The sequence below is a fragment of the Pangasianodon hypophthalmus genome, chromosome 6, assembly GCF_027358585.1.
Source record: "Pangasianodon hypophthalmus isolate fPanHyp1 chromosome 6, fPanHyp1.pri, whole genome shotgun sequence".
Classification (NCBI taxonomy): Eukaryota; Metazoa; Chordata; class Actinopteri; order Siluriformes; family Pangasiidae; genus Pangasianodon; species Pangasianodon hypophthalmus.
The window spans coordinates 9,356,344-9,383,431 of record NC_069715.1 but is presented as its reverse complement, the minus strand read 5'-3'; the positions used below and the strand labels follow the sequence as shown (position 1 = coordinate 9,383,431).

Below are 27,088 nucleotides of genomic sequence, written 5' to 3'. Positions count from 1 at the left end.
TCTGTTTGTTGAGGCCCACATTTGTCAAGATTATACAGTAATATGAAAGGATGACCAAAGCTGTGCTCTGCTCCCACTCCCAAGCAATTTCATTACGAAAGGCAGGATTAGCCACAGAAGCTTGCGTGAACTCCGCTTAACCTTCACATACTTTCAGGAGAATCCTAACTCTACCAGGATATACCCAAAGCCACACCAACTAAAAATAGTGCTAGTCATTATCTTTCCTTAGGTTTTAATACAGATTTTTTTAATGAATCTCAGGGTTGGAGACAGGCATTAGAGTGAACTGAGTCAGCCTGGTTACTTTACTTTATACAGTTATAACACATCACTAGAAATGGTGAGTAACAAGATATTGATTGAACACATGCTTGTGTGACTCATGGGGACTTGTCATTGATTCAGCAAGCAGCTTAAAAAGGAAATGTTGAATCCAGGTCAAACAGAATTCATCTTCGGTAAGTGTTTTATACTGCTCAGGCTGGTGGCGGATTTAGAGCATATCCTAGGATCACTGGGAAGGAGGCAAGAATACAACCTGGACCCATCACACCCTGGCACCATGCACACACATTCATGCAGTCATTCACACCTAGGGGCAATTTAGAGTCACCAATCCACCTACTGGCATGTTTTTGGAAGGTGGGAGGAAACCGGATCGAACCGGGTACCCTGGAGCTATGATGAAGCAAAACATTACCCACTGCACAAGACAAATTGAGATTTAAGTTATCTTAAATCAAAAACTTTCTAGTTCACAAACTATTTCACTGTTTATGTCAACTACCATCCAATCAGGTCTGAGCACTAAATTAAAGCCACACTCACCATCCTCACTGGTGTGTGTCTCTGCACCTCCGTCCTGGTCCACTTCCTCAAGGACTCCATGCTCACTATAAGGACTTTCACTGCAGAGAAAACAGCAGCAGGAGGATAAAGGTCATGGCACTGAATATATTACACACATGACACAGTAGTTAAAATTGTCACTAAAACAATTCAGCCAAGTGCTTTTAAACAGATCAGGTTTCAGTCGAGTCCTGTACCAAGCAGGCACCAGGGGGCGCTGCGACAAACAGCCTAGCATTTCAAAAACGTAGATAAAATGATGTCTCTCAGGCAGCCGGTCAGAATCAGTCTGGTGGAAAAATGATCGTGAAAGTTTAAATGCAGCAACCAGTGAAAATGACAATAGGTGAGACTTTCACAATAAGTTAAATACAGATGAGTGTAAAAGTTTGCATCCCCCATGGTTTCTGACTGAAAAAAATGAAGATGCACCTCTATTTAAGATGACGTTTACAAAATGAATACATCCCAAGATGTATAAAATAAAATGTGGCTATATCCTACAACAAAACAAGATCCCAAGACATGAGATGTTTAAGAAGTGGTTGTGTGTTGCTCCATTTGGTCTCCAGACCTGATTTGAAGTTTAAATCATATTCAGAAAATGAGATTAACATGAGTTAATATTTTGTCTTTTTTCTTAATAACATAACATACACTGTTTAACCATTTGTGTTAGTTTTGATATTGAAGGAAACCTTTTTGCTATAAATTGCATTTTTTGGTCTTCTTTTTGTCCAAGGAGTATGCAAACCTTTGCAATAAATTGTACTGTGTTAGAAACCATTCCAAACTAAATCACAGATTTCTGATTACACCCTGAGTCTGTTGTGTGCATTGTCTCCTGCTCTGCACTGTTCAGCTCCCAAAGTGCCACATATACGGTGGAGGAAGTTTTCCCACAGACTACACTTAAGATTCTCAGAGCATGTGTGTGGTGATGATGCATGATGGAGGCCATCATTAGTATTCTGGGGATTGCTGTCAGGGTGATTGGGATGCTCTCTGAGGTGCAGCGTGTGTTTACAGTGGAACTAACGGCCATAATATCTGATACACACCACTCACTTAACACTACCACCCATATGCCATGTCATAAGAGAGACAGAGAGAGAGAGAGAGAGAGATAGAGAGAGAGAGAGAGAGAGAGAGAGAAAGGTTTTTGTCCATGTGTACGTGTGTGTGTGTGTGAGAGAGATAAAACAACTCTAAACAACTCAAGGACAGATGCAAAGAGATACGTTTGAACTGCTTCAGCCGTTCTCTAAAGACCAGAGTTGTGGTGTTTTTTTAAGATGACAGAAGGATATGCTTTCCCCTCTCTCACACTCCCCCCCAACCCCCCACCAAACACACACACACACACACACACACACACACCTGTAGGATCTCACAAAAGACATTATGCCTTTCCTCTACTCCTCCTTAAGGTAAGGAGGTATTACCATCTTTTTGTTTTCAAGTATTTCTTATCTTAATGACTGTAATTTTCAGGAAGACTTTGGTCTGTCTCACCTAGCTGAAGCAGCCATGCGAACCGCTCTCAACAAAAGCGTCCTGGCCCGTCAAAAGCTCTTACTACAGTCACCTCATCATTTCATCTAATTACCTACACAGACTCTGGAGCACATGGCCTGCTGAGCTTCTACTCTCTCTCTCTCTCTCTCTCTCTCATACACACACACATACTCCTCAACCTAGTTCTTACAAAGACCTCTAATGCTGAGCCTGTTTCAAACTCCTGCAATCCTAAAAAACACACTTAAACATCTGTTGAATGAATTAAAGCTGAACTCAGCACTATGTTTCATACCCTACACACAACACACAAATCAAAAACTAATCTAAACCTCTAAGCCATGCTGCTCCCATCAGTAGCACTGATCCAATCTTTACTGTGCCAAGGGAACAGATGTATTCAGCCCACGTCTCTCACCAGTAGTCTCCTCCAGCCATGCATTTCTCGTACACAGGACCGTCTAGCTCCTTGGCGTCAGGAAAGATGGTCTCGTGGTGGATGATGATGGTCTTGATGACCTCATTGACGTGGGCTTGGCAAGACACCTGGTCCTGGGTGTCAGGGGTGGGCATGAGGGTGGGGCCGAAACAAATGGCCAGGTTGTAGGGGTCCATCATGTTCTCATCGCTGTACTGGGACAGACTGCAAATGCACAGTGGGAAGCAATGAGGAACACAGTTTTTGGAGAGTGTTACATAAGTCATGAGAAGTATTATGGCAGGCATTAAATATCTCACATAACTATCTCAAACACATAATGGTATTTCTAACAGACGTCCTTTTGTGGGTTCACATACATGTGGCTGCAATACACATACACGTACTCTATGTGTGTGTATTACCTGAGCATGTTGTGTAAGGTCATGAGGGTGTGTATTCAGACTTACTGGTTGAGGAAAGCAAACAGGTAGCGCATGACTATGAGGACAGATCTGGGGACTGTGAGGAGGATCTTACGAATGTACAAGGCTCTCTCATACAGGTTATCTATTCCTGCGAGACAGACAGAGAGAAACAGAGAGAGAGAGAGAAAGAGACAGAGACAGAGAAAGGGAGAGAGATCAAACACAGATCAGTCAATGCAAACTCACGAGTTGAGAAGCTGAGAAAGATTAAGCTCAAATTTCCAGTTAAGAAGTCAAGTGTCTGGTTTTAGAAACATTTGAATGTGCCAAAAAAAATAAAATAAAATAAAAATCCTGCATCATAAGAGCTGGCTTTGGAATTTAGTCACTGTGACACTTGACTGTAAGGCTCGTGGCATCTCAGCTGCTCTTTATATTCCTAATCTGAGTCCTAGCATGTGGAAGTGTTACCTGAGTCATCAGCGCTGACATATCCATTCTTTTATGAAATGTTCCAATAAAAGATTAAAAAAAAAAAAAAAAAAACACACACACACACACACACACACACACACACACTTCAGCACATCAGCTGTCTGTTATTTTCAGATATTGGGAAGGAGTTATCTTACTTACATACCATGGCCACTTACCAGCATTAAAAATTGCTTTAGTGATAACTGAATTATATAACATATTAAACTCATTGTTATTGTATATAGCTAACTTCCTAGTTCCCTACATCAACAATCCCCTATACCGAGAAATTAAAACTGATGTTAAAATTCATGGCATTTATTTTCGTTTTTTCATGTAGCTGTGTATTAAATATATATAACATAAATATAGATCTAGCCTAAGCTATTATTATACCTTATTATATAACTATTATTTTCATTGTAACTTCTTACACAACAGGAAATCAGGAGCACTGGTTTAGAACTGTGTTTACATTTTTACGTTCATCTACTTTAAAGGTATGCACAAACTGTCAACCAATCAAAAGTGGCATCGATTATAATTACATGACGGCATTGTTGAATTCTCAAATATGATTGGTCAGAAGGTGTTGAAAAGTTTCTATAACAGCAACTCTGACATTATTACCTCAGTAGTTCAAATCGCAGGTTTCGATGTGCTTGTTCTAGTATAATTTCCATACTAACAACTCATTCATTGGTACTTGATGTTTTTTTAACAAGGAAAACTGCATATTCATTGATATGATGAGGCTTTCTGTTACAAGACATTTGTTTAACATTTATGGAAGGAGTCTCCAGTGTCAGAGCAGTAAGTTTTCCACCACTTGAAACTCTTCAGGATGAATTTGAGTTTTCCTGGTTTGTCGGTAAGATGTGCTTTTTGTCTTCAAGACAGAGAAAATAGAGAGGCTGGTGAGAGAAAGACTGTTATAATGTAACCAATGCTGTTGTCCTTCTTTCCACTGCTCCCGTTAGGGGTCGCCACAGTGGATCATTCGTCCGCATATTTGATTTGGCACAGTTTTTACGCCGGATACCCTTCCTGACGCAACCCTCCACAATTTTTATCCGGGCTTGGGACCAACACTGTCATGTGCACTGTCATGTGCTGGGGTTGGTTCCCTAGCCAGGAATCGAACCCGAGCCACAGCGGTGAGAGTGCCGTGGCCTAACCGCTAGTCCTCCAGGGACCCTGTTATAACTTAAGCAATAACAGGAACTAATTTGTCTTATTGACGTTCCACTGCATGTAACTAGAAAAAGATAAAAAAGAATGATGTGTTGTTCATTAAGAAAATAAATAAATCATAATCTTTGGCAATCTGGTGTGGTATAAAAGAAATAAAACACTTCAGAACATGCTGTTATAGGAAAATAATGCACTTCAGTGTGGTAACGTCACGTCACCCTCGTATGGATTATTTTCCTATAATATTTTCCTATAATGTACCTTTTATTTTAAACACACTTAAAGGACCCTATATATGAAAACATGGAACCATTCTGTTCCTTCAACATAGCCTAATAAAATCTATAAAAACATAAAATTAAAAATTAGTTGTAAATTATTCACTATGATACACGTCTCCTCTTCCTGCAGCATATTAAGCACGCTACAGCCATCTGGTATTCTTTTGTAGGTTTCAGGTAATAAAAAAGCTCAAGAACTTAAGCTTTATTCTCAGTAGTGTTCAGTCACAGCATTCACACTGAAACTTGTCATGAATCGTGATCTAATTACAGAGGATAGCCAGCCATTTCAACATTACACTTTCAATAGAACATTTAATATCTGTGAACAAGGGAGTGAGAAGGACAGAGCCATGCTCAATCACACTCTCGGTCCATTCTGTTATGGTGAATGGCACGACATTCACGAATAATTATTCAGTCCTGTCCTTGTACTACAATGTGTCAGCAATGGCACATCAGCAGCTCTGCATATCTAATGCCACCTCTCTATCTGAATGTGCCCACTCACACCTGCTATAAATAAAGTGGGATCAGATTTATGATCAGGTTTTTATGCTACCGCCAGTGAACTGGACCCAGCAGTGCAGACGTATATAATATGTGCATACCACGCTGCCTTTGGTATAAAATAACCCTGCATCATTCTTAATTCCAGCTGAGTTTGGAAAAAAAAAAAGTGTGAATGTGCTACAGTTTCACTGTGGGATTGAGTGCAGTGGAATCTGACTGGTTTCAATTAGCACACATGCGGAACACTATTCAAATGCACTTGGCTGACAGAAACTAAATCCTACGTCCAGCTCAGCATGCCTGAATTTTCGCCCTGTCACACACAGATGCAAAGTTTGCTACAAAATCACAAAATGGGCACTGGAGAAGAACTGCCTTTATAGAGATCCATGTACATCATTCGCTTATAGACAGACACACAATCTGACGTTTAATTGGTGCCGCAGATCAACACAATGCATCACTGCTTATAATCCAATACCGTAAAATATTTTCCTAATTTCTAGCCTTTTCTATTTCTGCCCTTTGGAGAATAATAAAAAAAAAAACTTATTTTATGTTCAAGTTGTGGGTTTTATTTCTATGTCTTTGAGATTCTTGACCTTTCCTCATAAAACAATCTGGACCTCTGCAAATATGTTTATGTTTAGAAAATAAGTCTAAGTAAAGAAATGTCTAAAGGTATTAGATTTACAACCTTAGTGTCTTCACAATGGAATATTCATACCGATATCAATATTTTTCCCAAAATGTTTTCTGAATTTCCAGTGATGTGTAGGTTTGACCTAGTCTTACTAGATTGGTTTATTTGTCATTCTATTTCCTTAACTGGCTTTTGGTATTATTTACTTTTATCTGAGATGCTTGTTTGAATTTATGCATGCTTTATTTAATCTTACTGGATTCTATTATTTCTTCATGGCAGCTTTATTTTAGATTTTTGGAAGGCGTCTCCAGGGTTAGCACTTTGTAACAATCAGAAATAAAGCCGTATATCTGTAAGTCTAAGAACAGAGTTCAGAGCTGGAGGATGATGCCTTTTGTGGTTTTTCATTAATATTTTTTGTCTTACTAGCTTCAAGAGAAAGAAAAGAGGCTGGTGAGGGAATGACCATGTTTATGTTTTAACGAAAATGATCTAACTTGTTTCATGGATGTTCCACTACTTTAAATATAACTATGTACGTCTTGTCTCTCCTTAAGAAATAAAAATGATCACTGGGTAACTGCTGTGTTATAAGAGGAATAAAACACTTTGGGGCGTGCCATTATAGGGCATGGTAACAGTAACTCCTCTCTGTGGCAGGATGCAGCACACCACCATGTTGTTGATTAATTTCCTATAACAGCACATAGAATAATCTAAGAAAGTATCTCAGAGACCAGCCATCCAACATGAGACAAATGCTCTTTTAAGGAAGGTGATTAATAAATCAAGCAATTCACAGGTATTCTTTTAATAATGCAGTTGCCTCTCTCAGCACCTCTCACCTTAATAAAGCTGATTATTAGAGCAGAGAAAGAAGCGAGGTCTGGAGCTTTTTATTAAAGCAGCTTTGAGTTTAACTGGCAAAAACAGCATCTATAAAAAAAGCTGTCAAACAGGATGTTTCACTTTTTACAGCTCTGAGCTAAATAATAGAGTTTGTCTCTTTAAATGTCTGCTGACTCAGTGAGCACTTCACTGTGGTGCTACGATGGGAGATTACAAGGCACAAGATGTGCCGTACTTCTGTGCCTGCCACACACACACACACACACACACACACGCAGGCAGGCAGGCAGGCATGCACGCACACACACACACACACACACACACACACACACACACACACACACACACACACACACACACACAGGGGATCTGTGCTCATCCATATCTGCCCCTGCAGATCCTTTCATCCGCTCATAGCAGCTTAAAATAGCCATGTCACGGTAAAAAAAATAAATAAAAAAAGCTGCCTGCTGTGCCTTCTGAGAGATGGGCTTTTGGGAATTTGCCATGCCACATTACTTTGTCTTACACGTGCCTGCGTGTCTGACTTGAATATTTCAGAATGAGAGACACACCAGCTGGAAGCCTGAAGCTACACAACAGACTCTAAACTCTGCCACAGTTCTCATTGCAACAACTCAGACTGGATATATTTAGAGTGGAAAGAGCAAGGAATTTAAATTAGCTAAGAGAGCTAGGCTGTGTGTCTGTACGTGAGTTATGAGACAGAGAAAGAATCAGAAACAGGCTGAAAATTAAACACAGCAATACAGAGAATTTCTTTTTTGCTGCTATGAACTGACTCAAATAAACGCACAAGAAAATAATAATATACTGTATTATAGAGCATGAGACTGAGTGAGTGAGGGAACGAGTGAATGATAGTGAGGGAGGAGTGTGGCATGCAGCTGCCCGAGTTATAGGCCAGAGTTCTGACAGCAGGGGGAAGAGACGGGGTGTGTGTGAACAGCAGGGAATCCCTATCAGTCACACTGACTGACCAGCCTACACAGAGACTCCCACCCTACTGCAATAATCCTGATCCACATCCACACACAAGTTCTAACAAACAAACTCTCTCTCTCACGCACACACACTCACACAACAAATATCCATTAACTCATAACCACTTCGTCCATTAAACGCCCCTTTATACCCCAACACAGTTTCCCTTACGCTAAATAATCCTGAAATCAAGCAGAGACATAAAAACCTCTCTGATCACGCAAAACCGTCTAAACCAGCAGCGCGACAATGTGCCATTCACTCCAGCACAAAGCCGAGCTGATGCGGTTATGTGTCACGGCATGGATGGACACACTGCTGCATAGTGAAGCTGCCAGTGTTAGCCTGAGGCTACAGATCTGTATTAAATACGACCACTGTTTCTGCTTTACTGAGGAACTAATGGCTTTATTTACTGAGAGCTTTCACTGTGAGAACAAAAGACTAAAGGCGTAGGAATGAATAAAATTCGTCAACACTGATATGATGAGAAATACACCACACACAGCACAGGCTGCACGAAAACAACTAATCTTAACTTATTCCCGCTCATCGCACATACAAAGAACTCTATGGAATTACATTTGATTCATTCAATCATTCATCATCAGTATGTGCTTTATCCTGCTCAGGGCTGTGACTGATCCGAAGCCTGTCCGTGAAACACTGAGACGCCAGTGCAGCACACACACACACACACACACACACACACACACATTCACATATAGGGGCAATTTAGAGTAGCCAAAACCATAGTAGACGGTGACTAAAGTGCAGGTTCGTATGTTCGTATGAATCCAAGGTTCGACCTTGGATTCATTTCTCCCATCATTTTAGTTTCTCCCGTTTTATGTTTTTTTTATTTTTTAATTTACTGTTATGTGGTTTGAATTTTAACTAGAAATGACACGATATCACTTGTTCTTTTCTGATACTGTTACGGTCAGTGAATCTTTATGAATCAGCCAGTATTGATACGCATCCAATATTTTTTCTTATTAATTAAAAACCACGAAACTTTAAAATTATTTTTAACTGAAGCACGTAAAAAAATACAGGAAAAAATACATAGCTAAAAACACGACCCAAAACTGCAGCTTTCAAACAAAAATGATGTTGAAACTATAAATATAATAAAGATCAGTCTTAAATAGAAAAAAAAACTTTATATGTAATCATTCACAGTTCTAGAAAAATGTTTTCCAGATCTTTTCCAATTCCATTTTTTTCATTTGTTAGTCAAGTAGAGTTTACTGTCATTTCAGCCATATACAAGTACATAGTGAAACGAAACGACGTTTCTCCAGAACCAAGGTGCTACATAACGACGACAGAACAACACAGAACTACAAGGGACTACATAATTTATACATAATACAGTCTTGTTTTCTCTGAGATCCGATCCAACACTTTTTGCTGATATCAGACCAGTAGTGATCCCGGGTATTGGAACAGAGCCATTTCTAATTTTAACATTTGTATTCTTAAAATTTGAATGTCAAAAAAAAGACTTTTTAAATAAAATCTAAGTTAAAACAGATTAGATCATCATTTTAACTGTTTTAAACTACTTTTTATTACTACATTAAAGAAGTTTTACAGAACAATATTGTTAGCTGAACTTGCAGGGTTTGTGTCTCTGAAAGCTTTTTATAATGTACTGAAAGAAACCAACCTGCCGAATCTGTGTGTGTGTGTGTGTGTGTGTGTGTGTGTGCGTATGTGGGGATGGCTACACTTGCTCGGAGTTAAGTTAGCATTAAATTAAATGAAATTAGCAAAACTGCTCAAAATGTTTAGAAATGTTAGAAAAGAAATAATCTTCCTTATCAGATTCTGTGTTATCTGCAGATTCTGTGCATGTGTATGTTACTAACTAAAAGAATTTATGTCTTAATTTCATGATTCAGACCATGATTCTTCTGACTTTTGTATGCATGTGTGCACTTACTGATGCAGGAGATGAGGTCATTAAACCTCTCCTTTGGAAAGAGGGGGTTCTCCAGACCTCGGAAGTAGAGTTTGAGAACTCCTGCCACCGAGTTAATATCATGGTTATCCTCATCGTCTGTGAGAGGGTCATTGCCTGGAGACACAGCAGCTTTCAGTAAATTAAGCTATACTCTACACAGATTGTTTATATTCAGAGATAACCAGAGATGCCATATTGCATAAATACAGGAACCCTAGGCTTGATACAATTTCATATTCATACGTTCTCAAGTGAAACAAATGACAACGCAGAAACAACCACAAGCACTATTCACGCATAAATAAATGTCACAAATAAACAGAAATATTAGAGACGTTACTATAATCTTCACTCACAGTGTAAACTCAGCATGTGAGTCGTAGCAGATAAGAGTCATTACGCTTACACAACATTCACTCCTCATTAATATATTAGAAGCCCGACACTGTGACAACATTTCACCACCCACCTCTCTCAAATGAATTCTTAATATCATTGACTTCAACTTGAGAGCCAGATACACGGAATATGCCTTGATGCTGAAGACCTGTGGTGTAGAGAGAGAGAGAGAGAGAGAGAGAGAGAGAAAACTATCAAACAAGTGAAAACTCATACCACACGCAGTGTGGTCCAGATGTCCTGTCAGAATGGCTGAAAAGATGAGTTTGGCACATAAGCAGAGGCATGAAATGGCAAAATGACAAACTGAAAAGGCCATTCGCCTACAAAAATGCTCACTTTCTCTATTCAGATTTAATTAATGAGGGTCAGAGAGGCTGAAGTCATTCATTCATGTATCTTCAGTGACTGCTTTATCCTGGTCAGGGTTGGAGTGGATCCAGAGTTTATCCCGAGAACACTGGGAGTGAGGCAGGAATACACTCTGGATTGGATGCACATTTTTGGATTTTCCCCCATTTTCTACCCAGTCTGTTCTTGCCAATTCCCATCCACTGAGGAGGGTGAAGGTTAGTACTTGCTTCCACCAAAACACGTGAAGCCAGCCACTGTGTCTTTTCAAACTGCCGCTCATGCTACGATACAGGGCAGCATCATACTCAGAGGAAATCTTCCCTCTTCTGCATATATGACCATGAATGTCACTGTGATTGACAGGGGAGAGAGTATGCCATCCCTCCCATCCAGAGAGCACAACCAATTTTGCTTTCTTGGCTCCCAGCCATGGATGCCTCGAGATCTCAGGATGACAGGGCGAATGCTTTTCTCTTTCACTCAGGAGCAGCATGGGTGGAAACCAGAGAATCCTGAACAAAGAACATGAACAACTCCGCTCAGACAGTAACACAAGCTCAGGATCAAACTGTGGACCCTGGAGATGTGAGGAGGCAATGTTAGCTCCTGCGCCACTATGCTGCTTAAGGCTGAAGTAACCTTTAGCAAAAGTGTCCAAATTAGAATTTAATAAAATAGGTAGACAGGATTAAATAGAAAAATGATTTGCGTACTTATTACCACACTCCCCTGAGCACATACGATTTAAGTTCCAATCTTATTGAAATATATAAGGGCTTTCTTTGCACTGACTCCGCTGGGGTTTGCAACATATTCAATCAAGACACACAGAGCCACACCCAAACTGCAGACAGTGTCTGAGCCTTCGCTGGAGCCAGTCTGCGCAGACAAGGCAATAAAGAAGAGAGACGCCGGAACACAAGCACTACAGTAAACTTCCTCTCAGAGCGATTCTCATGCTGCAGTGACAACAATCACTAGTTTGCACCATGTAATTGTCTGTGAGTAGCGAGGATATAACTAGAATACAGCTTACCATAAAGATTGATGAATCGAATGCAGCTCTCTACCACTCGTGGTATAACTTGGCCAGAGTCCTTTTAAAAGAAAATTAACACTGATGAAATACTGACACACTGCTGCATAGTGATGCATAAATTAATTTTTTCTTTTTTTTTACATCAACCAAGCAAAACTTTGCATTCCCTTTTAATCTATAATGCATGCTTTTTGTTTTGAGTGTTAGTGTGTGAGAAAAGTGATTACAGACCCAGCGGGGATAATTTTATTTAGCTTAAAATAGAATTTTCACCTCTACTAATGAATACATGTAATGAACAGAATCTAATTCTACACCTCATTGTGCACGGTAATAGCTTGAGCTAAACAATTCAACAGGACAACATTAACAAATCCTAGACAACATCGGAGTGTGTTCTTCACTGAGAAGACCATCTCTGCCTGCTGCAGGGTAAATAATCATCTCTCTCTTGGCTGAAGTTGCCACTGTTAGCTCTAGTCTTGGCACTATTCTTCTTTATATGCTTTTAATAAAGAGAATGTGCAGGGAGTCCATGCATATGTGGACACGCCAGCTGGAGACAAGCTCTCTCAGCATGGTCCGGAAAATATTCCAACTTGGATATGTCAAAATATTGAGCAGCTCGTTTTAGACTGATTTATACAAATCTCCTGGCTTGAGACTCATAGTGGAATACTTTGCGTGTCAGAAAAAAATGATTTGGTTTTCATTTTAATGTGATACAAATTAGGTTGAGATTGTTTCCTTATCTATAGTTGAGTGCAATTTCAGAATTTCAGAAATTCTCTGTATTGCTGTGTTTAATTTTCAGCCTGTTTCTGCTTTTAAGTTTTCCTTATCCTATTGATTCTTAACTTGACAGTTGAGAGCAAACTGCTTGAGTTGATTTGGTTATAAAAACCGTTATAAAAAAAGTAAAAGTGTAATAACCAACAATCAAAATCAAAATAAAGTGTGGGACTTCAGAGGTGCACCAGAGATTCTACAATATTCTTTTAGACATGATCATAAAATGGTAGAATTTGTACTCTATACAGTGAATAAATTGTGCTTTTGGACATACAGTGGGTCTGTAAAGATTAAAGTGTTCTTCTCTCACTCTTAACAAAATACTCACGAATAATAAACTAAACATGTTCAGATTGCAAGAAAGGGCAAGAGGCAGCATAAGCCAGTTATAGCATGACAGAGGCTCTACCTGGTGCCGGGTGTGAGAGTTCCGCCGTCCACGGCTACGAGCAAAGAAGAGAGTAAGAACATAGAAGAGAGAGAAAAAGAGAAAGAAAACCAGTTATTCAGTCCCAGCACTACAAGCCACCAATAACAGCCCACACGTTATTATCAGTCTGCCAAAGGCACTGCAGAGTCAGCCTTACAGAGAGAGCACACGGGGGGTATATACACACACACACACACACACACACACACACAAACACAAACACCTTTTCCATCAGCAAAGTGTCAGTGCTGTAACCTGTAAAATAGGCTCTTGGCTGTTCAGTCAGTTTAGTTCCAACCAATCAGTGTTATTTTCTCACTACAACTCCTTATATTCATGACTATATTATTTTGTGGGTTGCAAGAAATAGCAACTGTGAAGCTTTGGTCCAAGTAAGAAAAAGCACTTTCTTCAAAAAAAATAATAGCTACATGCTCACAACAAGTAGCTCAAAGCAATAAAATATGTATCTTCGACATAATCGTCTCTGTGCTAGGTACAGATCTCTGGAGTGTTCTCAAAGTCAGACATAAATTTATTAAAACCTTTAGTTATTATTTTTACACTGTGAATCATTACACTCCTACATCTGATTAAGTAATAAATCCGCTAGTAAATTCATTCTTAAAACGGTTCACTGCTTCCCAGAATCCTGACTGGCTCAGACTCCAGAACTGTATTAGTACAAAAAAGGGCTAACACACACACACACACACACAGACACACAGACACACACACAGACACACACACACACACACAGACACACACAAACACAGCCCCATGTTTCTCCTGTGTGTGAAGACTGAGGTCACAGGTTAAACAGACAGACTGTAATAATCTCAGGAAAAGCTGAGGCTAAAGCAGGTTACTGGCTCATTAGACGGTGGCCTGCGCATGTTTTCTCTTATCTGCTGCATTCTGTACCTTTATAAAGGCCTCCAAATTGCCATTAAATAGCTTTCTGTTAAAAACTGAGCGAGGTCTGGGCCTCCAGTGTGGTTTAGGAGGAAGATTTGGAGGCCTATAAAATAAACAAATGTTTATACACACACAAACAAAAAAAAAAAAACATCAAGAGGATATTTTCCTTTGTTCTTAACATTTAATGCAAAACTAAAAACTAAAATCTACTTTTTCCCATTGTGCTTCTCAGAAAGCACAGTATGAGCCAGCATGTAATCTGTCTTCTGACCTTTTAAAATGCTGATGCTGATTAGAGTCAACTACACAGCTTATATTACATCAAACTCAGTAATCAGCACTGCGAGGCCTGCCAGAAAAAAGCTCTCAGAGCTCAGGATGATATGCTGTCATGGATAAGACACCGAACATTTGAGTAATGGGTGAACTTGTCCTTTAAGTCAGTTCAGAGAGTGTTAGAAGTTCAGGGAGTGTAAGAAGACTTAGGCTAAGGCTGGGCCTGACCATGTTCAGGAAACTTGTGAGGAATTTCAGGGTCTGCCAGAAAGGTGGGGTAGGCTTGATGTGATCTGAATCTGAATCAACACCTTGAGTTGCTCTCTTCCACATTATGATGCTGATGAGTCTCTGCTGAAATTATGATCAGTGCTGTAACAAACAGTCCTCTCGTATGGCATCACATTCACAATTATGCCAAGAAGGCGTGCAAATTACAGTTAGCATGAGAACAAGAATAGGATAAAACTGACCATTTCAGCTAAAAGGATACCTATGTTTCACATAAAGGTATTGATTCCTGTTTAAGATGTATATAATGTAAAAGAGTTAGATGATCAGGGTTCAGTCAGAACTGCACACACACAGATCTACCACCCATACACCTGCTGTGAGCAACAACACTATCGCAGTGGGAGCGTTTTCATCTGATCACAAAGTGTGCCCTGTTCCTCTTTCCCTGTTTCTGAGTTGAGAGCTGTGGTGGTGCAGTGTAATAGAGGACTGAAGGATGGTACCCCATGAGGACCAGAATATCGCCTGTCGCACAGTGTCTGTGCCGCATTATAGCAGAGGGAGATCAGAACGTATGCTCTATACACACACCAAACTCAGTAAAGCTTTTAAGAGTAACTAAAAGCTTCAAATAAAAGTTTTGATCCTCCCATCTATGAAGAAAATGTTTGATCGAATTATACAATCTAAAAACACAATACATGCACCAATAAAACCAACAGTACATTTAATATGCAAACATCAGTGAGGATAATTGAAGTGAACTGTGCATCTGTCTCACTTGTAACCTCGAAAAAAACAAAAGCTGTCTTTGGAAAAGCTATTTCCCCAGCAACACATGCCTTTCAATATGTTCTTGAAAAGACTGCACTTAAAATCTCATATTCAGTAGAGAATGAGTTTACCTTGTGGTCATGTACTCTGCTCGGTGACCTAGACAAAGAGGACAGACACAGAAGGACAGAAAAGACAGACACACAAAGAGGAAACGGAGAGACAGAGAGGACATGATCAGAATGATTTGGCTGTCAAAGGCCCTGTGGAGGCTTGTGCACGCGTTCAGTGAAGCGTATACCATCTGGCTCAAAATTGGGTGCACGCATCCATTCCCATCTTACTGAGTTTCAAATTCAAAAGTTAGAGAATGTGAAGAGTGGTAACCAGAGCAATATCTAATTCACCCATCTTTCACCCCTCTCTGAAGCCTTTTAAACTGTATCTGTCTTCTGAAGGGCCTCAAGTAGTAGAGTAGTAGTGGAAGTAGGCTGAGGCTGGACAGTGGAGACTGAACACGTCTCCACTGACAGCCCCACTGAGCCCACACACACGCCAGCACCACACCAGCGCACGCCTGGACGCCACCCGCAGCTGTGTTTATATTAGATGCGCTCCGGGGCAGTCAGGCATGACAGCATGGACAGCTGAGTGTATCCCGGGGTGCTGATCATTACTGAACAAGGGGCAGTGTTCATGAAGCTCATCAACATTTGTTACAGAATCTGATTAAATAGTATTATTGTTGTCATTTGTGATCTTCCTCAAGGTTTTCATTTCTCTTGTATAAACTGCCAGTACGGCAACAATACCACTAGCAACACTGACAGCTTTTATAACCCATTAAAATAATCACAAAATATCACATTATATTAATTCTCATTAAACATAACATGCCAAGCTTTATGAATGTTTATTAGGAATCCCTCATGTCCTCATGCAAATCCCAGCTAGCCTAATATCACTAACAAAGCCTGCAATTTACCTGATAGCTAGTTAACTAGCTCACATTTGTCACATGCAGGCTAGTCCCAAGGCCCAGGAGTTTAGCACAGAGATTCTGGGGCTAAAACCATTCCAGCTTCACACCTCTAATCTCATACATTACAATTTGAAAGCCTGGAAGATTATTTTCTGACATTTGAAAGTTTATTCTGCCCACATGAGTTTTATTTTTTTATGGAAGGAAATTACTTTTGCACCGTGTTAAAAAATTTGTCTTAAACACCTATCTAAATAATCATAATTATCCATTCAAAAGTATCTTCTGTGTTCATAGTGCTGTAACTTTAAATTGTTAAATAAATATATAAATAAATAAATAAACAAATAACTGTAATTAACAGGGATGTGCATTTTGCTCATTTCGACAGCACTCTGATGAGAAATCGCATCTCTGATGAGATGATCTCACTATGACTCTATATATATACACACACAGTCTATTGAGAATTGTTTTCTTTGTTTTTGCTCAACATGTTGCATTTAAATTGCTCTGTTTTATAAGGATATCCACATCACTGCATGGTCTTAAGACTGTAGCTAGCTAGTTACTCTCAGAATAAAGGGACTCAGCGAGAGACATTATTCCATATACCAGTATAGTACAATAAAGTTGTTTAAGCTGGGGTCAGAGAGCAGGGTCAGCAATGACACGGCCATCTCTAACTAAGCATGTGTAAAAGCCAGTATTTGTATGAGGTACCTTCTCCCAGTGCTCTCTTCAGCAGGTCATGCTTGGCCTGGAGTTTGGCGATCAGATTGCTGCCCTCCAGAAACTCACGGAATTTCTGACAAGAGACCACAGCAGTATAGCATCAGTGCACTCAAACAGCTGGAGGGTTAAAGTTAAACTGTATGATTGACAGGGATTCATTTAATGCACAATTGTACTTTTCTTCCTTTTTATTCTCTGGAGTCCCCTGAGTACCACATTCTGAGTTACAGCTGCACTCACCATGAAGTAGAACTGCTCAGTCTCCTGCTGGTTGGCACGTCTCTTGGCGATGCTGGGTTTGCTGAGGTACGTCTCGGACACGGTGGACTTGACCGACTCTGTGGAGCGGCTGTGGTGGAAACACTCAGAGACGTCGTAGTCCTCGATAGTCACCATGTCCTGGATGGTGGTCAGCGTGGCCTCAGAGGTCTTCTTGATCTGCAAGAAAACAACGATTCTGATATTAGGGAAAAAAAACTACCTGGTTTCCAGTCTCATTTACATGCAACAATGAACTTTTGACACCAGGATCCAGTACCAGTAGTTTGGGATGTATGGTTTTCTGTACCTGCTCAACTGGAAATAGATGCTAGGAGCACTGTTTATTACTGATTGGTAAAACATACCATATCACGCATCATACACAGACAAGCGAAAAAGGATTTAAGGAAAAAAGAAATGACTCATTTGCCTTGCTGATGTCATATAAGCAATATTAATTTGTGCAAACATTTCAATTGTGCTTTTTTTGTTATTTTTATCGGTAAAGTTTTAAAATCCTGCTTCCCCATCAAGCATTTAAATCAACAATTTAAATAAAAAGCAGGTTAAGACAGAGAGCTATACAGGAAAACTGCTTTCCTGTCTGCCATGTACAAATTCATCCGACCTTGAACGTGACACCAGACCAAAGCAATCAATCTGCAGAACTCAGAGTGCAGAGAGCAGGAAGCCTGAGAGGGTTGTTATTCACTCAGGCTTTTAGAATTCATTTAGCTACATCCCAACCAGCATCTCTGCAGTTCCAAAAAGCTAGAAATCTCAAGAATGCTGGAACCGGGAAATGTTTAATTCCATAATCCAGTTTTTACCATAAACACCATAAACAGCACATTATCTGAAACACTGCTCAGACAATGACCTGTATAAAAAATGTACAGTAATAATAAATAATTATAAAAGTAACATAAAAGTATACAAAATATAAACGTAACAATAATAAGAAACAATAATAAATGAGAGGAAGGAATGGAAATCGAAGGTTGGAGAAATAGGAACAGCCTGTTCAGGAGAATCACATATTGCTCCTGGACCAGAGTAATGCAGAAGCTGGAACATTTCTTTCATTATCTCTCTCTCTCTCTCTCTCTCTCTCTCTCTCTTTCTCTCTCACTCTCTCTCTCTGAAAGAGACTATCAAGCATATTCAGCTTGTATATAATCGTTTATACCCTTTGGGGGACGCTCAGAGGAGACTAATAAAGCCAAGTTGTGAGCATCAGCCTCAGGTTTTTACAGGCAGTAAAAATTCTGGACAGTACTCCAACACACACACAGCAAGTTCACCCCCCTCATTAACCCTGAGGGTCACACAGAGTTGCACCCAATCCCATACAAATTAATGGAAGATGACTCCAGGTAATGGAGACTAACAGTCTAGTCCCATCTCAACCTAAGAAACTGAAGTGTCCATGATTCTCTAACAGGAAAATGTAAAGAAAAAAAAGGCAAGTCTGTTTCTGTGTCATTGACTTTTAATGATCTTCTCCAACAGAGCAGAAAAAGATAAAATAAGTAGGCTCAGGTTAGTATATTTTCCACTTGGCATATAAATATATTAACAGCGAGTACTGTTACATCTTTGCCTCACATTTCCATGGTCCCTGGTTTGATCCCGAGCTCAGGTTATTGTCTTCGTTAGTTCTCCTGCTTGTCCGTGTGGGTTTTCTCTAGTTTCCACCAACAGCCCATTCGGTAAACTGTCCCTAGGTGTGAATGTGTGTGAATGCGTGTGTGCATGGTGCTCTGCGCTGGACGTGTATTCCCACCTTATACCTAGTGTTCCCTAGATAGGCTCGGGATCCTCCTTGACGCTGGCCTGTTACTTAAGATTTATGAATGAGTACATACATTTCTATTAAAAAAAAAAAACAAAACTATTTGACACCATCAAAGAAATGATCATTGGATTGGGTCATTTGGATTTTGGATTTGCTAGACATCATTTTTCTAAATCATAATTTGATGTAAAGGAACACTTTTGGTCTTATTTCATTCTCAACTGGGAAACCTTTCCAATTTTCCCCTACTACACAATGAATTAAACAGCAGCATGTTGAAATAAGCTATGAATTCATTAATATTTTCCACTTTTAAACCCTACAAGGAGAATGCTTGTCCTAAACATCACTGGAGACGTAAAACACCAGAACAAACCCTGATGTCGCTTTACTACCTGTCTTTGACCTTCATGACTCATTTGGCTTTGTTCTGGTCTAAGCACGCTTTAAGCCATTCGCATGTTTAAGACTCTTCTGCTTTTCAGCTCTTAATCACTAAGTTTCCGTGACAGTTTCTTCTCCAGAAAGCCGCCACACCTGTTTGTGTGCACATTCTTCATTCATGTAGTCGAGGAAAAGGACATGCATGTTTAAAGTACACGCTTTAAAGGACTTGCTTTAAACAAGCCAAAACAGAGAGCAAACCCGAACTGAAAAAAAAAAAAGCAGCATTACAAAGCTGCCTTAAAAAATAAGAGGGCTTGTTAAACTTTATCAATCACCTCTTTGAACTGAGCTCTGATGAATGTCCTGCTTCTCATAAGACAGAGGAACCCAACTACAGACTTGGAAGGTTTTATAAACATGTGTGTATCTAGTCTCAGTTAAATTATTGATCCCAGCTGTCAGTTTTGCAGACATCTTCTACACATAACATTGTGTTCCTATTCAACAGTCTATACACTGAAAGTATTATTCATTAAAATACTAGATACCTTTGCTGACATCTCCATTTCAAATTACACTACCGTTTTTTGTTTTTTTTTTTAAACACATTCGTTCAGTCTGGGAACTAAAGCCCACAGGACAAGCACTTCTCTAGCACTAGTGTTGTTAGCGCTGGTGTGAATGTACGTGGCAGCCTGTTAAACAGCAGACAGCTTGCTGTTATACAAGTTATCAGCAATCCGTGACTTCGCACTGCAGTGGGTGCAGAGAGCACAGCTTTCTGGCTTTGATCTGCCTCGCTGAGGTTTATCTCCAGCAAAACCAACAGATTCTTCCCGCAGAGGCCAGAGAATCAAACGAGTGTGGATTTAGTGTGAAACTCTGAGAGAATATCTATTAAATAAGGAAAGCAAATCAAGTGAATAAGAGATGGAAGAGAAAGTGTGCGTCATTCTGTCTAATGTCTGATCTCCTAACCCTTCCAGCAAAAAACACACACATCAAATTAGTAGCTCAGCAGGATAAAAAGCATAGGGCATTAGAAGATAAGGCACTGAACTGAGATGAAGTGTCCAGTGACAAACATGGGAGGAAGTTTCTATTTTTCCTTTTAGAGGAATTTAATGATAAATAATCGAGCAGGAGCTACGGGTTGAAATTGAAGACTGCTGGACTATGTATAATTCCTGGAATATCAGGAGGGCTGGAATATCAGGTGTGAACAGAAGCCATTCCATAACTGGGAATGAGAATGACAGCTTGATGACAGTTTTATCCTAAAACACACTAACACTAACACTAACACTAATGGGGCAGTCTATTGTGGCCTAATGGATAGAGAGTCAGACTTGCAACCCGAAGGTGAACCTGAAGGTTGTGGGTTCAAGTCTCGGGTCCGGCAGGGATTGTAGGTGGGGGGGGGGGGTGAATGACCAGCGCTCTCCCCCACCCTCAATACCACGACTGAGGTGAGACCCTTGAGCAAGGCACCGAACCCCCAACTGCTCCCCGGGCGCCGCAGCAAAAAAAAAAAAAAGGCTGCCCACTGCTCCGGGTGTGTGTTCACGGTGTGTGTGCACTTGGATGGGTTAAACGCAGAGCACAAATTCCGAGTATGGGTCACCATACTTGGCCACAAGTCACTTCACTTATCACTTATCACTAAGTTTGAGAGATTTAAAAAATTAGCAACATGAAACAACAACAAGAAGAAAGGCCTAAAGTAAATGAAGAACTGGTAACATGTCTGAAAATCTGATTGATTTATATGTACTAAAGAAAAAATTTGTTGTTAGATGAATGGTAGTCTCCTGGAATGCAGTGTAAATTATAAGGCATATTAAGGTGATAAATCGCTTATACCATAGCACTTTGAATTCTCAGATCTGAAGGTGTTGATGAAGTTTCTATAACAGCAGCTCTGACAGTAGTTCTGGCTGTAATTCAAATGAAATGGTTTATACTGTTGTGCTCTTTCTGATAAATTATCATTTCTATAGAAACGTCTCATTCACAGGGACTTGTACGGAGGACACTTCACATAATCTAAGCCTAATTATAAAAAGATTAAAAAATGTTGTTATTTAACAAAGAAAAATGCATAAGTGTTGATATGGAGAAGTTTATGGAAGGAGTCTCCAATGTCAGTGCTTTGGAATACGAGTAATTGGTCTGTAAGGATTGACAGCAAACCTCATATGTTTTTGTCAGGGTTTAGCATATTTGTGTCCTGTACTGCATAGTAGGCATTAGGAAACAGCTGCACCAGAACTCAAAAGGAAAGTAACAAGGTTGTGGCCCAGAGAATGCTTTGCTTTGCATCCGGGATATACAGCATGCTCTTTTTCTGACTGTACTTTTAACACTGTGATATTTCTGTGAGCAGTAGACAGGAAATCTCTTCCCACTGAAGACCTGATCAGCAGTCCAGGAAATAACCCCAACCTCATATCATATGATAATGTGTTTCAACCTTTAGGACCAAAAACCTCTATGGTGCATGTCTACTGACTTTTCATCCTGGACAGATCTTAAGTCACGGTGCAAGGAACCTTTAGGAACCAAATGTCCACCAGCTAGACTCAAATCAGCAGTATTATCAACCTTTAAGTGGTAACAAAACATGCAAGGATGACAATACATATACTTCCCCAAGCTGTTCAATGGAACAACCAAAGGCTAACTCTCAGCCCCCCCATCTTCTATCAAAGTCATCTTCTGCACTTTCAGCAGCCCACCAGCCTGCCCACATGGCTTCTTACACAGCCAGAAGAAAAGAAAATGGGAAAATGTGGAATGAAGATAGAAGAAGAAAGGCAGAGAGGATAAAAGCAGGTTGATGACTGTCTGATGAGCCTCTTTTTCCAAACCACTTGCAAGCACCCAGAAATTTAACAGCCCCAGGATAAGCGTTAGATAAACGTTTAGGAAAAAGAATTGGGCAGAGTTAAAAAAAAAAAAAAAAAAAGAAATGGGGTAATAGAGAGGAGCCCAGCTGTGTGTTACTTGGATCATCAAGAGGACAGAAGACACTGCCAGTCTCTCTTGGGCATCAGACACATTTACTGCCTTCTCACTCTAATGCAACAATAAGCCGTGTAGTCTTAGTCTTTAAGTCTTTGAGGGCTTAGCCTCAGTCTCAGACTATTTGCCACAGCCTACAGAGTATCTGATATGTCTTTTAACAAAAGTGTTTTGGGAAGTAAATGTGATACTCCAGGAAAAGTCTATGGCAGACCTATCAATCTCAAAGAAGAATATTTTGCAGTCCTGCATATTTTACTTTGTAAATTCTAAAAAAAAAAAACACAAGACTACATTTTTGATATAATTCTTTTGCCAGCTGATTGTCTGATGGCACTCGTAGAACCTGTGAAATGGTCCCAAAAAAAGACTGCTGCAATTTTGAGTGATAAATCATGCAACATGAATAAAGGCTGGCAGGCAGGTGTGCGATGCTTAGTTGAGGTGCTGGTTAAAGTAGGCAATTCTTGGCACCATTTAATGACAAAATGTCCCAGACTATCCAGTGAAATCTAGAGGTATGGACTGTGATAACAAGCAGAAGACAATGTAACTAGGCTCTTTGTGATGCTAGATGGCAAAATTGGAATGTTATAGTGTTTTACAACAAAGCTAACGGAAAAACACAGGCTTAGTCACCTCCTCATTCTCAATCTTCAGTGTGGCCAGGCGTGACTGGAGCTGCTGGAACCTTAGAATCAGTTCAGCCTGGACTGGAGGCTGTGCCGTGATCTGGCACACCTGAAGGAGAGAAAACACTTATCAACACTTATGAAAGGACAAAATAACCTTATAACCATAAGCCCAATATTCAATCCAATCTGGTTTTACTCACTAGGACACCAGAACCACAAAGAAACTACATGTAAAATAGGCACGGACATGATATCAGTGACAAACATTGCAAATTTGGGAGCAAAATTCAATAAAGTTGCAATAAACACCTCCAGGGAAAGAATTGTAATGTGATTTGTCCTAGGCTCTCTGTTTAAATGCCTCCCTAGCAGCGGAGACATATTAAAACAGGGAAATGAAACCGCTATAACCACACTGAAACCAGCTTCTCATTTGCATACCTTTTCTAATTTGCACTGAGTCACTAACACAAAACAGAGCTCTTAAAACCACAGCACAGACAATAATATATAAACTTGTAGCAGGACCATTTTCAAGAGGCTGTGGTATAATATCTTGTATCATTTGAACTGTGGTGTGGTTAGAAATTTTTACGATGAAGTTTGATTGTCAATTTCTATATTGGTCAATGTTTAACATCTGAAAGCTATCTAATTTATTCTAATGCACAGAAATAAATATTAATTTCATATAATGTGCTGGAGAGAGAGACAGAAAGAGCATTTCCAACCTCATCTCCCATGTGTGGCTGGAACTCAAACTTGACCGGAGGACAGAAAGCGGTGGGATACATCTCCATAAAGCGCTGACGGTCACTGCGAGGGTCCAGACTGTCCACAGCATTCTCGATGATGTCCAGCCCCTCGTGACGAGACGTCTCCAGGTTATACTCAGCCGAGAGGTAGGTGCGCAAAGCCCGGTTTAAAGAGGCGTGATAGCCCAGATCACAGCACTGCTTAGCATCAGTACACAGAGAAGGTGAGAGGAGAGATGTTTCCTAATCAGTACCTGTTCAGTAACACAACAGCATCTGTGTATATACGATGCCCTCATTATCTTATCACTTCATGGACCTTTTACTACTCTGTGGCACTTTGTGTGGCACTTTGGGAAAATAAATCTGATGTACCTGTGGCTGAGTTCAGGAAAACAGCCAAAAATGACAAAAGATTAGGTTTTGAGCAAAATGTCTGCCAATATACTCAAGTTATGAAAACAAACATATTTTACCAAAATGACATGGGTTAATTTCTAACCTTGCCTTGGCTATCTGCCTGCAAAGATCACATCGTGTAAGCAGCCAGTTGAACAGTAAACACAGTAGTTTAGCAGTAATTCAATTCAGTGGAATTGATATGGAATTTTTAAATGCAATTTTCTCCTTTTCAGTATGCTTTAAAATGCTAGAACTTTACTTCTGGTTGAGATGCATGCATGCAAAAGAGAACGATAGATAGATAGATAGATAGATAAGATAGATGAAAATGTTAGAATGTTTGTCAAGGGTAGTAATTTATTTATAAAGTACTACTTTATGATCATTGTATATAAAAAAAACCATTAGCACATTTCCACATTAGTAAGCTATGTCTTATGTTAAGTTAAAGTGAATATTTTGGCATTGCCAACATAGGACATTCTTAAAGCATTAGGCATGAGCAGACTGGGGCACTACAACACACTCTCCTATCAGTCTCTGTAGTCATGACACTAATCACGTCCTTGATTTTGACCAGCCTCAGATGACCTAATCTGTAATGTTTTCTGCACTGCCCGTGGCGTCCTTTTTTGGCCTTCAATGCTGATTATCCTACAGATCCAGACTGCTAGCAGAACCAAGAACCTGATGACCTTGTAGGCAAATGTCATATTTTATTTCAGGTTTGGAAAAAACACACTGAGGATAAGTCACGCTGACCTCAAAGAGAGGAAATGAAGATAGGACAGCAAAATGTAATATGGCTTTTATGACTATGGCAGGAATATGACTGCCATTACAATATGATAAATTTACTTTTTTTCCCAGACATTTCCTTCAGCCTCTTTCTTCTGTATGCTTGGTTTATAGTTAATTGTACTGAGCAATCATATCATGCACTTGTATTTCAGACCACAATAAGTGTATCATTACAAAGTACCAATTCTGGAAATTGAGGGCATTTGACATGAAACTTGTCATTACACTGTGACTAAGAATACTGGCTCCCAGTGCGCCTCTGCCTACACTGTCTGCCGACTGTTTAGATGATTACATGTTCAGCTCAAACAGTGGCAGACAAGTGTGGAGGACATGTAGGACCAGCCTGCTGATTTAGTGTAGCACTGCATTGTGACAGAAGAGTTGCACAGACACTTTGCCTCAGGCCTAATGGTGAATTTAATCTACGCTCTACTTTAAGCATTTTTCTCTCCCACTCTAGGCCGAGACAGTACATCTCAGAGGCATCTGAAGTAAACAGCCCGATCAGAGATTGATGCCCACTACTCAGACGGCTCTGACAGCCCGGCACTGAGGCAAGGTCACCCTGCCCGTTTCCTTCCCCGAGGTACGTGGAACGTAGACACATTACCCCAACAGCTGATCTTTCCTCTGCAGGGACATTTTAGTTTTGTAGGTGAAAATAATACTGCCAGGAGGTTGGATTATAAATAACTGAATTTGGATGGCTCTGAACTAGGCTACAGTATTGGGAACAGAGAGAGGTTCTTCTGGGAGGACAGAGCGCATCAAGAACATACTGGATGTGGGGTGACCTAAAAGGGACACTCATAGAAACTGGGTTTTAAGTGCAGACACTTTTATCCATCCCAAAATAACCATATATACAGAAATAGCAGCATGCATAGTTTGAATGAAATCACAGAAGTGGGACAGAGACCTTTACCTTAAATATGCAGGTATTTTATAACACAAAGTGGCACACAGCAAAAAAAAAAAAAAAAAAAAGAAAAATGGGGAGGGGCACTGACTAAAAAGCACACTGATACATATGAAAAATCAGATTATTTTCTTGTAAAACTAAAAGCAATAGGACCTAAAAAGAAAATGGGGTGAGTAATTCTTAGGACTGTCCATTCTCATGACCACAACAACCACAGTTTCTCTTTTTGTGTTCCTGTAATTCTAAGAATTCTATTTGTTTTTGTTTTTTTTTTTTGTTCTGTTTTTTAAACTGAACTTTCTTTTTCTCATTCTACTCAGACATGTTATGAGTATGATATTAAATCCTTATCAAAACATTTCAGGGAGCACCTTGTTAATAGAGGCTTTGCTGTGCGGTTTGGGGAAGTGCGGCTAAAACCAAAATGCAATTACGTGCATGGTTTAAACAGATTTGAAGTCTTAAGAGCTGTAACTTAAGCACAATCTGACACATTTGTTGCACAGCTTCTGCTGAGTGTGTTTATATTCTAAGATCAGAGTGGATAAAAAAGGAAAATGCAGAAGTTATTCCGTACATATGGCAGCAACACTGTCGCTCCTGTCTTACACAAAAACTGTTCCATTGGTCATGCAAAGCATCTTCAACAAACGATGACACTGCAGTTGCACATCCCCATTACTTACGTCTATTAGGTCAGACAAGTCATGGATGTAATACTTGAATACTGAGGAATTAGTGGCTTCCAGAGTCAGCAAGTACTCGTTCCGGGCTTTGATCGACTTCAGCTTGTTCTCTGAGTACTTGGCCTGCCTCTGATGGAAGAACAGAAGAGAGGAAAAAAAAACAAAAACAAAACATAAGAGATTAGACAAGTATATCAAACAAAATTATGCTTTATTATACCAAAGTGCTGTTAAATTTTCAAATATGATTGGTCTGATGGTATTTACTAATATCATTTTTACTTACTAGGTATTTATTTATATTAATACACTTGCTCTAACACAT

The 27,088-nt window shown here is 39.8% G+C and overlaps 1 protein-coding gene across 4 annotated transcripts in view; it reads right to left on the bottom strand.

The window, feature by feature from the left end:
* Positions 1–27,088, bottom strand: part of srgap1a (SLIT-ROBO Rho GTPase activating protein 1a) — a 94,236-nt gene that overhangs the window by 13,715 nt on the left and 53,433 nt on the right. For 2 of the 4 annotated variants that reach the window (XM_026927122.3, XM_026927121.3), the window contains exons 6-18: positions 26,764–26,892; positions 23,926–24,147; positions 23,199–23,300; positions 17,330–17,527; positions 17,078–17,162; positions 15,504–15,531; positions 13,147–13,180; positions 11,943–12,003; positions 10,623–10,700; positions 10,133–10,267; positions 3,259–3,364; positions 2,789–3,013; positions 832–911 (exon numbers count right to left, since the gene is read on the bottom strand). In XM_026927122.3, the coding sequence (XP_026782923.3) occupies positions 832–911; positions 2,789–3,013; positions 3,259–3,364; positions 10,133–10,267; positions 10,623–10,700; positions 11,943–12,003; positions 13,147–13,180; positions 15,504–15,531; positions 17,078–17,162; positions 17,330–17,527; positions 23,199–23,300; positions 23,926–24,147; positions 26,764–26,892 (1,483 nt within the window). Of the gene's footprint in view, positions 1–831; positions 912–2,788; positions 3,014–3,258; positions 3,365–10,132; positions 10,268–10,622; positions 10,701–10,891; positions 11,419–11,942; positions 12,004–13,146; positions 13,181–14,091; positions 14,189–15,503; positions 15,532–17,077; positions 17,163–17,329; positions 17,528–23,198; positions 23,301–23,925; positions 24,148–26,763; positions 26,893–27,088 lie in introns of those variants that run through there. The other 2 variants (XM_053235094.1, XR_008301947.1) reach the window with 2 other exon arrangements.